The 12,067-nt window shown below is 43.5% G+C and overlaps 1 protein-coding gene and 1 long non-coding RNA gene across 6 annotated transcripts in view; one reads left to right on the top strand and one right to left on the bottom strand.

The window, feature by feature from the left end:
- The window catches only part of gpc3 (glypican 3), a 128,028-nt gene extending 117,057 nt beyond the window's left edge, over nt 1-10,971 (top strand). The window contains exon 8 of the mRNA XM_086306813.1: nt 9,308-10,971. Coding sequence (XP_086162939.1) covers nt 9,308-9,483 — 176 coding nt within the window. The 3' untranslated portion in view covers nt 9,484-10,971. The remainder of the gene's footprint in view (nt 1-9,307) is intronic.
- LOC147337597 (uncharacterized) overlaps nt 1-12,067 on the bottom strand; it is a 39,071-nt gene that overhangs the window by 21,476 nt on the left and 5,528 nt on the right. For 3 of the 5 annotated variants that reach the window (XR_015131077.1, XR_015131080.1, XR_015131076.1), the window contains 2 exons: nt 6,072-6,101; nt 5,750-5,955 (listed from right to left, as the gene is read on the bottom strand). The exons of 1 other annotated variant lie outside the window; for it this stretch is intronic. This is a non-coding gene — a long non-coding RNA (uncharacterized LOC147337597). Of the gene's footprint in view, nt 1-5,749; nt 5,956-6,071; nt 6,102-9,042; nt 9,511-12,067 lie in introns of those variants that run through there. One more of the 5 variants, XR_015131079.1, reaches the window with a different exon arrangement.

Genomic DNA, 12,067 nt, shown 5'->3' with positions numbered 1-12,067 from the left:
ACCAGCCCAAATCTGTGTAGGCTTCACATGATAAATGATTTCAAAGTACTAACTGTTTGCCGGAGTGGGTATATAAAATTTCTGGAGAAGTCTTAAACTGATGACAGCGTGAAATCCTTGGGGTAGAGGAACTGTTGAAAGGCTGTGTAGTTGAGGGGGCTGATAATGTGCAACACACTGGAAATGTTCTGACCCAATGTTCTCCGTGTCCATCCCTCTTTGAGCTTATAAACAACCTCTGTAAATTCAGCCAATCCTCCTCCTTCCACACCCCTCACAAAAATAATGAAGCTTGCCACCATCTGTGTAAACAGGCTTGGCTAGTAAGAGTCATAGTTTCCCAATCTTGTTCTTCTTGGGGCTGATCACAAGGCCTTGTGTGTCCCCAGTTCCTGAGCTGAATGAGGTGGCAGTAAGAGGGGAAGATGGAAATGGAGCAGAAAAAGAGGGGGGAGAGGAACAGGGGGATGATGTTGTCGTTGGGCTTCTGTCATGGTGTTATCTCAGATCAGTTCAGGGATAAAACACTCCAAATTAGCCAGAAGGCAGGAAGAAGAGTCCTGGTTTTAATTTATGTGGATACAAGGGCTCAGAGCTGGGTTCTCATCATGTACTTGAAGGGGGCCCACCAGCATTTGATTCATTTTGTAGGCCTTTTGCATTTCTCCGTGTTTGTGTGTGCCTCTTGGAAAAGCGTTTGTTTGCTCAAGAGCTTTATTTACATTCACAGGCACTTTCTGGACGCACTAAATTGATTCCAGGCCTGTTCCTGGGTCGTGTCCATCAGCTCAGCCACAGTCCACAAACACTCTGCACACAGCGGGACCATTCTCGAGGTCCGCAGCTCTGCTGCTCGCCGCCACAGTGACACACAGAAGCCATTTTGTGGGGAATGTCTTAAAAGCTCGGCTGAGAGTTTGGGAGGTTTGCAATTCACACGTTAACCCTCTAATCTCACCTGCGTTTTTTAAATTTTCCCTCCATCCATTCCCCTCCCTCTGGCCTGCTCTCACTCTCTCCTTCCAGGCTGTTCGTGAAAGTAACTCGACGACACAGTGAACAGTCCTGCTGTCACTACACTCGGAGCTGCTGCAGGAAACCGCAGGCTAACCACTAAAAAGGGCTCAGACAGATAGTGAAACTGCGCTGCAGGAGCTCTCTGTGTGTGCAGTCAGACCAGCCAAGTTGTCACTCCTGGCTGTATTTGTAGTCTGGCTTTTTTCTATGACAGGAATGTGGGGACAATTCGGCTGGTTAGTCAGTGAGGACATCTAAACAACAAACATATCAGAATCTACCAGCACCATTTCCATTACTGATTGCCGGACCCAGGAAAAGAATGTAAACATGTTTTTGTCGGCTTCCTTTATTATAAGAAGATAAAGACAGAATCCAAAAAATGTGCTTGTTGGAGGCAGCTTGACCAGGACGAGGCCCAGGATGCCCCTTGGGTCAAATGCTGACCCATCAGCTACCCACTAACTTGATTCTCTCTCTCGTGTCTCTGTCGTTCTATGCCAGTCTCTCGCTTGTTCCAATAAGAACTGCCATTGTCCAGTCTTTTCAGAAGCAGTCTCAAACGGTGCACCCTGCCAACCTCTGACCCCGCCTCAGGACTGACCTCTTAGAGGGTTCACAGCCCTTCTCTGTACACAGAAGCGCTCCCCCCCCCCCCCCCCTGCCCTGAATGAGCTCTTCGCCCTGAGTACAGAATCAACTCTTTGTATTCAAAGGAGCTTGCAAAGAAAAGCGTCTGGACTTCTTTAAGTTGCTTGAAGACGTTTCACCTCTCGTCCGAGAAGCTTCTTCAGTTCTAAGGTCAAATGGTGGAAAGTCTCGGATGAGAGGTGAAACGTCTTCAAGCAACTTAAAGAAGTCCAAACGCTTTTCTTTGCAAGCTCCTTTGACTACGATGACCTGGATGACTGAGAACCTTCACAGACAACTCTTTGTATGTTTGATTTGTTATGGTTTTTACCTCTCTCGCTAGTGCGCACACTTTCCGCCCTCGCAGCGTCAGCACTGCAAGGAATTCTCGGTTAAAATTTACGTCCCTGCTCAAAGCTTTTATTTCTATTCAAGCTAGGTCTTTTACTCCTTTCTGTGATCATATTAGCTGCTTCGGGAGGCGGAGACTATAAATACACTGGAGTAAATTTAATTTGGATGGTGCAGGGGAGAGGGTAATGGGTGCAGCATGCTGGTCATTCCCTCGGTGACAGCACCGCCCTTCGTTGACCATGTTAATTAATAACTGTTGACTTGCATTTGTTCCACAAGCCGCAGTTGAGAGAGTGCCTGTGATGGGTCGGTTTTCCCCGGTCAACAGGAGGGTGTATTCCTCTCCCATCGGAGCAACGGGGAACTTTTGCAGATTCACTCAAGCAACGTCTTCTCGCATTTTTTAATCAATTGTGCACCTTTGTTTTTCAAAAGCAATTAAAACGCCATCATCTGTGTTTTCATGTCCCCGGCCCTCTTTGGCATCGTGTCTCTCTGTCTTGCTCTCTTGCCCTTTGTGTGGGAGGGTCCCTCTGTCTAGAATAACAGAGTTGTGGAAGTTGGGAGGCCGGAGTAGCTCAGAGAGCAGCGCCGTTGCAAAGGCCAGCGCCAGGGCCGCCTCTGGGCGTCCCGTTTTTCTTGGCCCGACATTCCCAGCCTCTCCGAGCGCCTCTGTGGTCGGCCTGTGGGTGTGGAGGCAGACGGTCACATTCCCAGCCCATCGACAGAGGCATCCCGGACCGCTCCCTCATTTCACTCCCAGCTCTCAGTCAAGCAGTGTCCCAGGACTCAGCGCCCTGGCCAAGTGTCGGAGTTTGAGAATGTGACCAAGGAGCCGATAATCACAGTGCACTGTCTTATCAGTTAATCTCTTCCAGATAAGCCAAACGAATGAGCAGCTCCTATTATGTTTTTATAGAACCCATGTCTTTGCAGCTGTAAGGGCGGCTACTGAAAGAAGACTACACACACACACACACACACATACATATATACATGCTGGCCATTCAATTTCTAAATTTGCTGAGTTTAATATCCAAGCGAGTAGTTTGCTCTGCTGCAATGGGACAAGGGATAAAATATTTGCTTTATCTTGGAAACCAAAATATCACTTAATCTGTTGAATCTTCAAAACCCAGATCAAATTTGAGCAGCTTAGATGTGTTATGCGCACACATCGTCTGCCAATGTAGCAGCAATCTAAACCATCTCCTCCATTTCATAAGAAGCACCTGTGTTTGGAGACTTAACATTCCACATACTTATCTGACCAAAAAAGGCCTTTGTGCATAGCACACATGTACTGAATAAACTGTACTGCACCATGAAGGCACACACTCTCACAGTAACGCTTCAGCCACTGGTGTGCACCCACTCCGTTAAGATGAGTTAAATTAAGAAAACGTTTTTACCGACAGCATTTCGTGTGATTTATTTATTTTTTCTCCAACCTGTACTCTTCACCTGTGCTGGGAAATGCGTCTCTCTCTGCTCGCCGTTGCAATTTTTCTACATAGTTTGCTTGTTGTGACAACTGCAAAGCGTAAAGGATGAGCCTCGGGCACCGAGCGCTGCTGAAAACAACGCTCCAGACTCCCCTCCCTCTCTGTCTTCCCCCTGTCCTCCTTTTGCACAGACAGAGACAACAGACACACTTAATGCACATGCACGCACACACACACACTGCAGCCACCGTTTGACCTGTGAGGAGAATCCAAACAAACATCCGCTCCCACGCTAAAATACTGCAGCACCTGGATATATTGGTCTGTCCTCCCAGGGACCGGTCACTAAAGAAAACATAAAGCTAAACCCTGAATGCGACCTCGTTTGTTAACTTGCATGTGACTACCGTGCTTGCTTCGCAGCCCAGAGCCTTTACCGTTACCAATCAATGGTTGGACTGTTGACCTCTCCCCTGGGTCGTAACTCAAGCTCATAAGGCCACGATAAAGGTAGCAGGGGTACGCTAGCAAGGTGGCGTCTTTTTGCAGAGGCTCTGAATGGATGAGCAGGAGGGGGGCTGTGTTCTGCCGAAAGCCACCAGGGCCCACATTGGTCACATTAATCACAGTCTGGACTGTGGCTCTATTTATATCCAGGAGTTATTCATCTATTTGCCTAATTGTCCCTGTCTGTCCGCTGTCCAGGTTCCTCCTCAAAAGGGGGAAAAGAATCTGGATTACTTGTGTCTGTGTTCTCCTCTCAGTCACTTTCACTTACTTGCTGCACACAGGCACAGGTGTTCATCACTAATTATACCAGGATATTATTAGTCCCAGCCCTGCGCAGGAGTGTAAGGGATCTAAGTTTGCATAGTGTTCAGTCCCCGTTGGGTTGTTTTTAAATCCTGCAGAACAAGGCCCCTCTGTGGTGCTGCTCATGTCAAAGTGTTTAAACTAGCAAGAAAAGGCCCTCTCTCTCCCCTCCCTCCCTGGCTTTAGGGATTTTTTTCAGAGCCTGAGATTTTTCCCTTTTTTTCACTCGCATTATTGCCGCTGTAAAGCAACACCAACACAATGCTCTCCCACTTTGTCTCCAGCTTTTTCACAACCACACATAGGGACGGGCGTGCGCACACACCCCACTCAATCATCCCCGCACAACTCCACAAATGCAAACGCGCATGCAAACGGCCCCCCCACCACCCCCGCCCGAGACCCCGCCCGAGACCCTGCCCTCCCTCTTACCCACAGTGTATATAAAAGCTGTATCAAATTGCACCTTGAGCTTAATTGGCTCGGCAGTACAGTGCGCCGCTGTCGACAGTGACAAATCGTTCTTTCAGAGCCCCAGAGAATGCCTGCCCACTGCCATGTCAGAGGACACAGGAGGAGGAAAAAAAGTCAATTGTCCCCTGGCCGCCATTCAAATGATGTCGTAACGGCAAAGAAATTTGTAGGAGATGCATTTCGAAGCTCTGGAGTGCATTTACAGTGCTGTGCAAAAATCTTGAGCCACTCATTTCTTTGCATTTTGCTAGAACAATAGGAAGTGTGCAAACATACATGGAAGTAGACTATATGTAAAGCGCCAACAGAGTTTATTCAATTCTAATGAGCTTGAAAGTTTATTCTTCAACACAGCCAGGACTCTCTTAGTCAGGGTTTCTTCTCATTTCCTTCAGGACACAAAGTGCGTAATGTCAAGATATGCCAAGGTGTCAGCTAATAGCTCTTTGGGAATCACCTTGTTGATGTAAAAAAAAAAAAAAGATTTTGCCACAGGCTGCTAATAACGAAGTGGCTAAAGGTGCAGTTTGAAACGGGTTATTTGTAAGTTGTCTGCTGAGTTAGGAGTCGTTTTTATGCTTGAACTGGAGTGTATTTCTCTGTTCAAGATGGTGCCTGAGTGTGTAGGAGCCTGAGGCGCTACACAGTTAGGCGGTTTGTTGTGTTTTTACTCAAGTAAAGCAGGGCGAAGCTTTCATCAGATTCCTGACTGCTCCCTGTGATCACACAGCGGCTCAGATCAGCCACTTCCTCCTGCTGGATCGCTGCCGTGAGGGGGAACAGTACACAGATCAGATGAGACAGCTAATTCAATTAGGAGCAATGTGTTATTTTTAGGAGCTCAGATGTGACCGTGCGGTATGAGTGTGTGTCAGGATGAGAATGTATGCACAACCATCAGGAGTGTGTGGGAGGAAGCTATGTCAGAAGTCCACCTGCGCACATGTGTGTGTGTTTGTGTCTGGTTTAACAGAGGGCGGCTCAACTCATAGCTCGCATTCCTAACTGTACTGCTGCTTTATTACTGATATCCTCCTGGCCTCCCTAATAGCTCACCCTTTATATTTCAGCCTTTCTCACAGCTTTTTGCCAGACAAAGTAGCACAGAATATTTCACACAAAGGGAGGGTGATCTGCTCGGTGTCAGGGGGGAAACAGATGTGGATGCAGTGCAGCAAGAGAGCAGTAAGCAACATCAGAGCAGCAGGTAGCCAAGGAGTCACTGCAGCACGCAAAACAGATGGAGAAAAATAGGAAAAGAGATTATCTTTCTCTGACTCACATCCACAAAATAGTGACACTAAGCCCCAAGCAGCCCCATTGGAGCAAATGAGTTACCTGCGTTGCCTCAGGGCATCATTACAGTATCTGCAGAGGGAGAGATGAAAGTGAAAAATAACAGTATGCCTTAAATGGAAGCTTTCACCAGAGGCAAACAGTGCATAAACCTCGCACAACTCTAATTTTCTCCATATTATCCCTGGTGCGCTCGCAGCGCATGTGTGATACAATAAACCCTGAGCGTTAGCTGATTCTGATGGACTCCAAGGTCCAAGCCACATCAGATGTGTTTTAGAAGCCGGATCCATCAGTTAATGAACACTGATCCCCGCTGGCTCAGATGGCTTTTTCACTTGACTGCCCACTGGTGCGTTATCTGTTCTTTTTTTAACTTTTTTTTTTTCAAACATTTATGCTTGGTTGCAGACCTGTAAAAATTATGAAAATTAATAGCATACTTTCTATCACTTCCTCACCCTAATCACTTATTTAACAGCAATAACAGCACAGTAACTTATTGTTGCTCAAGTGTGTAAGCAGGTATTTCCTAGGCTAAACCGCTAACAGATGTGTTTCTGCCCTAGTAAACATGTAAATACAGGTTAGCTTAGCAATGACAAATACAGCGGCAACAATCCTGTGATGGCACCCTGGTACTGAGAAAACAGCAGGGACAAAAAGTCTTTTTTCAAGGTCAAAACGAACCTAGATATTCTTTTTTTATATTATTTTATTTTTAATCTCACATGAGAAATAATGAAATAAATAAAAAGATTCCAGTTTATCTCCACAAATGTTTTTCTCCTAAATATGCCAACTCTCTCCTTTATATATGTGTGTGTATATACGTATATATATATAATATGTGTGTGTGTGTGTATGAATTCTCATAGCAACAACATAGCAACCATACTTCCTGTGCTCTCATCAGCACTACGTTCATATACAGTGCTGAGCACAAAACTGCTACTTGGCAATGACAGTGCATCTTCAAGGGAAAAAATGCACAGTCTGCATGAAAGAGTTAATGCAGCAATAAGAAAAGGTGACAACTTTCCACCTTTTTCTGCTTACTGGAAACAAAAGTTTGCATTTCCAGAACAAAAAGCTGAATGAAAAACAAAGCAGCACTCAATAACGGGAGAGATTACATTTCAATATACCTTTGTAAAAAAACAAAACAACCAAAAGGGCATATCAGATGGTTAAAATGGTAACTGATACACAATAATAACATTTCACGATCTGTAAAAAAAAAAAAAAAAAAAAAAAAAAGGGGGGGGGGAGCAGACCATTTGACAGAAGGTTAACATAATCATAGAAGAAGAATGATGAGAGGAAAACATTACAGCTCATTTGGTTGCCACATGATACTGATGAGACAATCTAATTACAGGTTGTATTCTGTGTCTTCATCTGTGTGATTTCTCTCTGACAGTACTGAATATTGACTGTCTGAATACAGCAATTGTTTGTTCTGTGTGGCAGAGAATTTTGGGATATATTAAATTTAGTAAACATGTAAAAGTTAAACCATTTTATGAGATTTTTGAGATGCATTTTATACTCACATGACTGTCATATGTGCTTCTGATGATGGCTCATTTTGCTTTTTTGGGTAGGAATATTTAAGCTATATATAACTTTTTTTCTCATGTAAAGCACTCAGTCATTTTTACATGTAGTAAGTAGAAATATGCAACTTCCTTGAAGATAATAAGTAATTACCTTTGGAAGAAAGGGGAGAAAAAAACATCACTGTAGATTTATTTGATGAAAAGTATGTTTTTATTCTTTTGGCTAGAATTAGTAACACTGGTGCTGACTTCAACTGGGGATAGTTGGTCAGCAGAAGGAACGATCTGAGGATTGTGTCCATCCCATTGGCACGCCTCCCATAGAGAAAGCACAGACGGATGACCAGCCCGTTTTCACTCCCAAGGCGTAATATACTGACGATTTCTCAAGTCCTGAGGCGGAAGGTCTCCACTTTGGTGGCTGCAGGATTTCGTCTCTGCATTTTGCAGATGGATAATCTCAACCTTGCACTTGTACAGTTTGCTGCCAAGTGTGAAGCAGCAGAAACAGCTGAATTAGCAACTCAAACTCTATGCCGCAGATATTTTGGTCCATCTTGACATGGTAGCCTCACACAATTGCTGCAGAATTTTTTAAGCTGCACATCCATGATGCAAATCTCCCATTCCACCACATCCAAAAGATGCTCTATTGAACTGAGATCTAGTGACTGTGAAGGCCATTTGGATACAGTGAGCTAACTGTCATGTTCAACAGACCGGTTTGAGATTACTTGATTTTTATGATGTGCATTATCCTGCTGGAAGAATCCAACAGAAAATACTGAACCTAACTGAGTACTGATACTGACATAAACAGTTGATACACGGCAGGATGGATCCATGTGTTCATGTCCTTTACACCAAATTCTGACCCTACCATCCAAATATCACAGCATTAATCGAGATTCATCAGACCGACAACATTTTTCCAACCTTTCATCGTTTGGTTTTTGTGAATCTGTGTAAATTGTAGCCTCGTTTTCCTGTCAGGAAATGACAGGAAAGTGAGACCAGTGTGGTCTTCTGCTTGAAGTGTTGTGATGTGTTCTGTGTTCAGAGATGCCCTTCTGCATACCTTGGTTGTAACAAGTGGATATTTGAGTTACTGTTGACTTCCTATCAGCCTGAAGCAGTCTGCTCATTCTCCTCTGACACCCAGAACACCCAGAGAGCTGCTGCTCACTGGGTGTTATCTCCTTTTTACTGTTTACAGTAAACCCTAGAGATGGTTGTGAGGGAAAATACCAGTATATATGAAGAACAACAATATGAAGGGTTGTTGCCGTAGTCTTGTTTTAACTAAAATGTCAGTTAAATTGTGACAGATGATTCACATTAAGTTTTCGACATGACCTTAGGCGGCTTTTGTGGTTTTTCACTTTAATTTTTTGTTTTTCAGCATCTCACCACATTTCAGCACTTGCTATCAGCAAAATTTATGTCTGTATGATTCAGCACATGTCTACAACAATAACATGCAACATCTGGTTATATGAGCAGCTTGGGTTTCTCCCAATGTAACATTGTTTTTACAGCTGTGTCAGACATCATGCAGAAAGATGACAGACATGTGTTTTTCAGCTTTTGTGGCAGCCTTTATTTCTAATTGCCTCTTCTTTTTCCTGCTTCGCTCATATTTTTCATTCTTTCACCTTCCTTCATTATCTTCTGTCCATCTCCTCCGTCTCTGACTCCGTCTGTCTCCCTCCTTAGACCTTTCTGATAACCTGGCAATGGATGACTTCACCTTCCAGGAGCAGCTGTTAACCCCTCGTTTGGCTACAGCTGGGATGGGAGGCGTCTCCTCACTCGCGGCTCCACTGTGGAGGAGCTACCTAGTTCCAATCCTCTCCTTGATGCTCAGTCTGTTCCCGGTCTATCCCCACTGACCCATGCATTCCCATCACCTCTTCCCTCTAGGATTCAGTACAAAATGTGTGGAATGTGACAAACCTTTTTTTGGAATTCTTGTTCCTGATATAAAGTTTAGTGGCTCAGCAGAGGACGCATGAACAACAGAAAATGCTACATTTCTCTTTATCTGTCTGAACAAGAACCTGTTCAACCTGTGTTCTTAACAAACCTATTAAAGCACATTAGACGCCATTGTGTAAATAAGAAAGTTGCCCACTGGTCCGCTGCCACAATGGTTATTTCAACTTTTGCGTCCTGTTGCCTAACCTCTGTTCTCACACTCACTTCTTATGTAATGTAACAAAGTGATGGAGAGACTCATTTTTAGACATATAAAGGACCTAGCACACAACGGGCCTTTTAAAAAAATAAATAAATAAATGCTCCCGCTCAGTCTGTACTGAGTCACAGCCCAGCAGGTACAAACTGGAAGAAGACGAAATCAGCTGCTGTCATTTTCCTTCGTGGCAGAGCATGACCTCCTGCCAGGGCTGGACTTTATCTGGTCAGTTTTAGTGAGCTCCTTCCCCCTGAATGATGCAATGAATCACTTATTTAAACATGCACTGTTCCTTAAAATGCTCTGCTACTACTCACCCTTCTCTCTGATTGTTTATGTCGTAGTGATAGCTAAATTATTACCGACTGCTTCCTTCACACGCCCACCATCACTGTTTGCTCTGTTTTGTAAAGCTGGTGCACTTTTTTTTAGAAACAGTAACAGCCCTATAATTTAAAAAAAAGGATCCAAGGGCTATCATTCGAATATAAGTCTCCAAAGTCAGCCTGATAACTGTACAGGTGTATGTTTCTCTGTGTTGGTGACATGTTTACATTAACGTGTTTATTTACAATACTGGCATTTTGGTTTTTTCTGGACTAATTATTGGCCAGATTGTGAAGCCTTGCTGCAGTTTCTAGCTTACTCTTTAGCACTGTGCATAAAGCGATCATTAATGTGAAATATAAATATGTATAAAAACGTGTACATTAATTTTGTTATGTTGCACTGGTCTCATACATTTCCAAGGATGGCCTCTGTATTTAATCTTTTTTTCTGTGCTTTTTGGGTTAAAAGCAAAAGTGAGATTCTTATTGTTTCATTTGTTTGGTTTTTTAACATGGTGCTGCTGCTACCACACAGCTGACTCCACAGCTGCAAGTGCTGAGTCTGCCCATGGCCCACTGTTTGACTTGTCATGTCAGGAAAAGCACAGGTGTACAGCTAAGTCATATCAGCGATCGAGCATGCCGACTACCAGGGTGGCAGTGGAATGCCTAAACAAAGTGCAGGCCTAAATTATTTGACTAGCGCCACCTGATTTTTGTCTCCTATGGCCAGTTACAAGACCCCTGGCCAGTGTCCCACCTAGGAGTCATAAGAAATAATGATGTGTTTGTTTTTCTCTCAATTGAATGTTGATGGGGAAAATACATTGTAAAATAAACTCAATCTGTTTTGATGTTTTGTGCCTGTGGCAATGTGTTTTTAAGCTAAGATATTAGCATCACAATTAGCATTAGCGTATTCAGCTAAGCATTTAGCAATGAAGCAAGAAATGAAGTTTAAGACACGAAGGGGGTGGAAATATGCTTAGCTGCTAACACTAAGCATATTTCAGTGGTATGAGTGTAACAGGAAAAGTACTACACACTAGTTTAGTATAAAAAGTGCTGAATGAATGTGTGGGCACTTTAAGTGCTTTGAACAATGGATAGAGCTACTACAAGGATAAGAAGTAGAGCTAGCAAAAATGCTGACTGTGTAAGCTAGCAGACTTTTTAGTGTCACAGCTCTATCATTAAGACCCAAGAATCTGATGGATTTGCTATTCCATCCGTCTGCACAGTCACAATATGCTAACCTCCAGTTCTACTCTAGCTTCTATGAATGTGTGTGAATGTTAGATAGGTAAAGAATGCAGCAAGATGTAAAAAGTGCTTGGTGTGGTCAGGTAGAGTAGAAAAGCACTATATAAGAACCACTTGCTGTGTGGACAAGCATGGATGAACTTGATGGATGTTAGTTTGCTACTGTTAATAAACTCAAATAACATTAAAAAGTGTCTTTCTGCTCCAGGCGAGCACTCCCATGACTTCTTTGTTGACTGAACATTATGTTGGCAGGTCAAAAGTCATTCACTTGTGATTAGTTGAGGCAAAAGAAAACACCCCCTTCCAGGAATAAACTGATTGACATGGATGTAGTGTCAGGCTGAATGAATTAAGTAAAATTAAGTTGCAGATTAACTTGGTTGTCAGGCTTGTTTTACGTGAGAGTAATGGCAGAATGAGCAAATGTTTGGACTAAAAGCTACCAACAGCTCAATGCTAAGTTGTTGGAGGAAAGTGGAAAAACAACCCCAAAAACATGAAGTGAAAGATTCCAACTCACAGATTTGGCTTTTTGGGTATGGAATAATCCTTAAAATGCCATGAAAAACAAGGATTAAATGGATGGCACGCTGCTGCGATTACAAATTGCACACACAATGTTCCAGGCATATATATTACTTTCTGTGCTTTTCGCTACTGATCCACTTCAAAGCGAGTCATGAA

This window comes from Aulonocara sp. 'chitande type north' Nkhata Bay, linkage group LG2 (genome assembly GCF_057382095.1).
Source record: "Aulonocara sp. 'chitande type north' Nkhata Bay isolate Kocher_YH1m ecotype deep benthic linkage group LG2, A_spYH_male_GT1.1, whole genome shotgun sequence".
Lineage (NCBI taxonomy): Eukaryota > Metazoa > Chordata > Actinopteri > Cichliformes > Cichlidae > Aulonocara > Aulonocara sp. 'chitande type north' Nkhata Bay.
The sequence above is the reverse complement of the archived record's forward strand: the minus strand, read 5'-3'. Positions and strand labels throughout refer to the sequence as shown.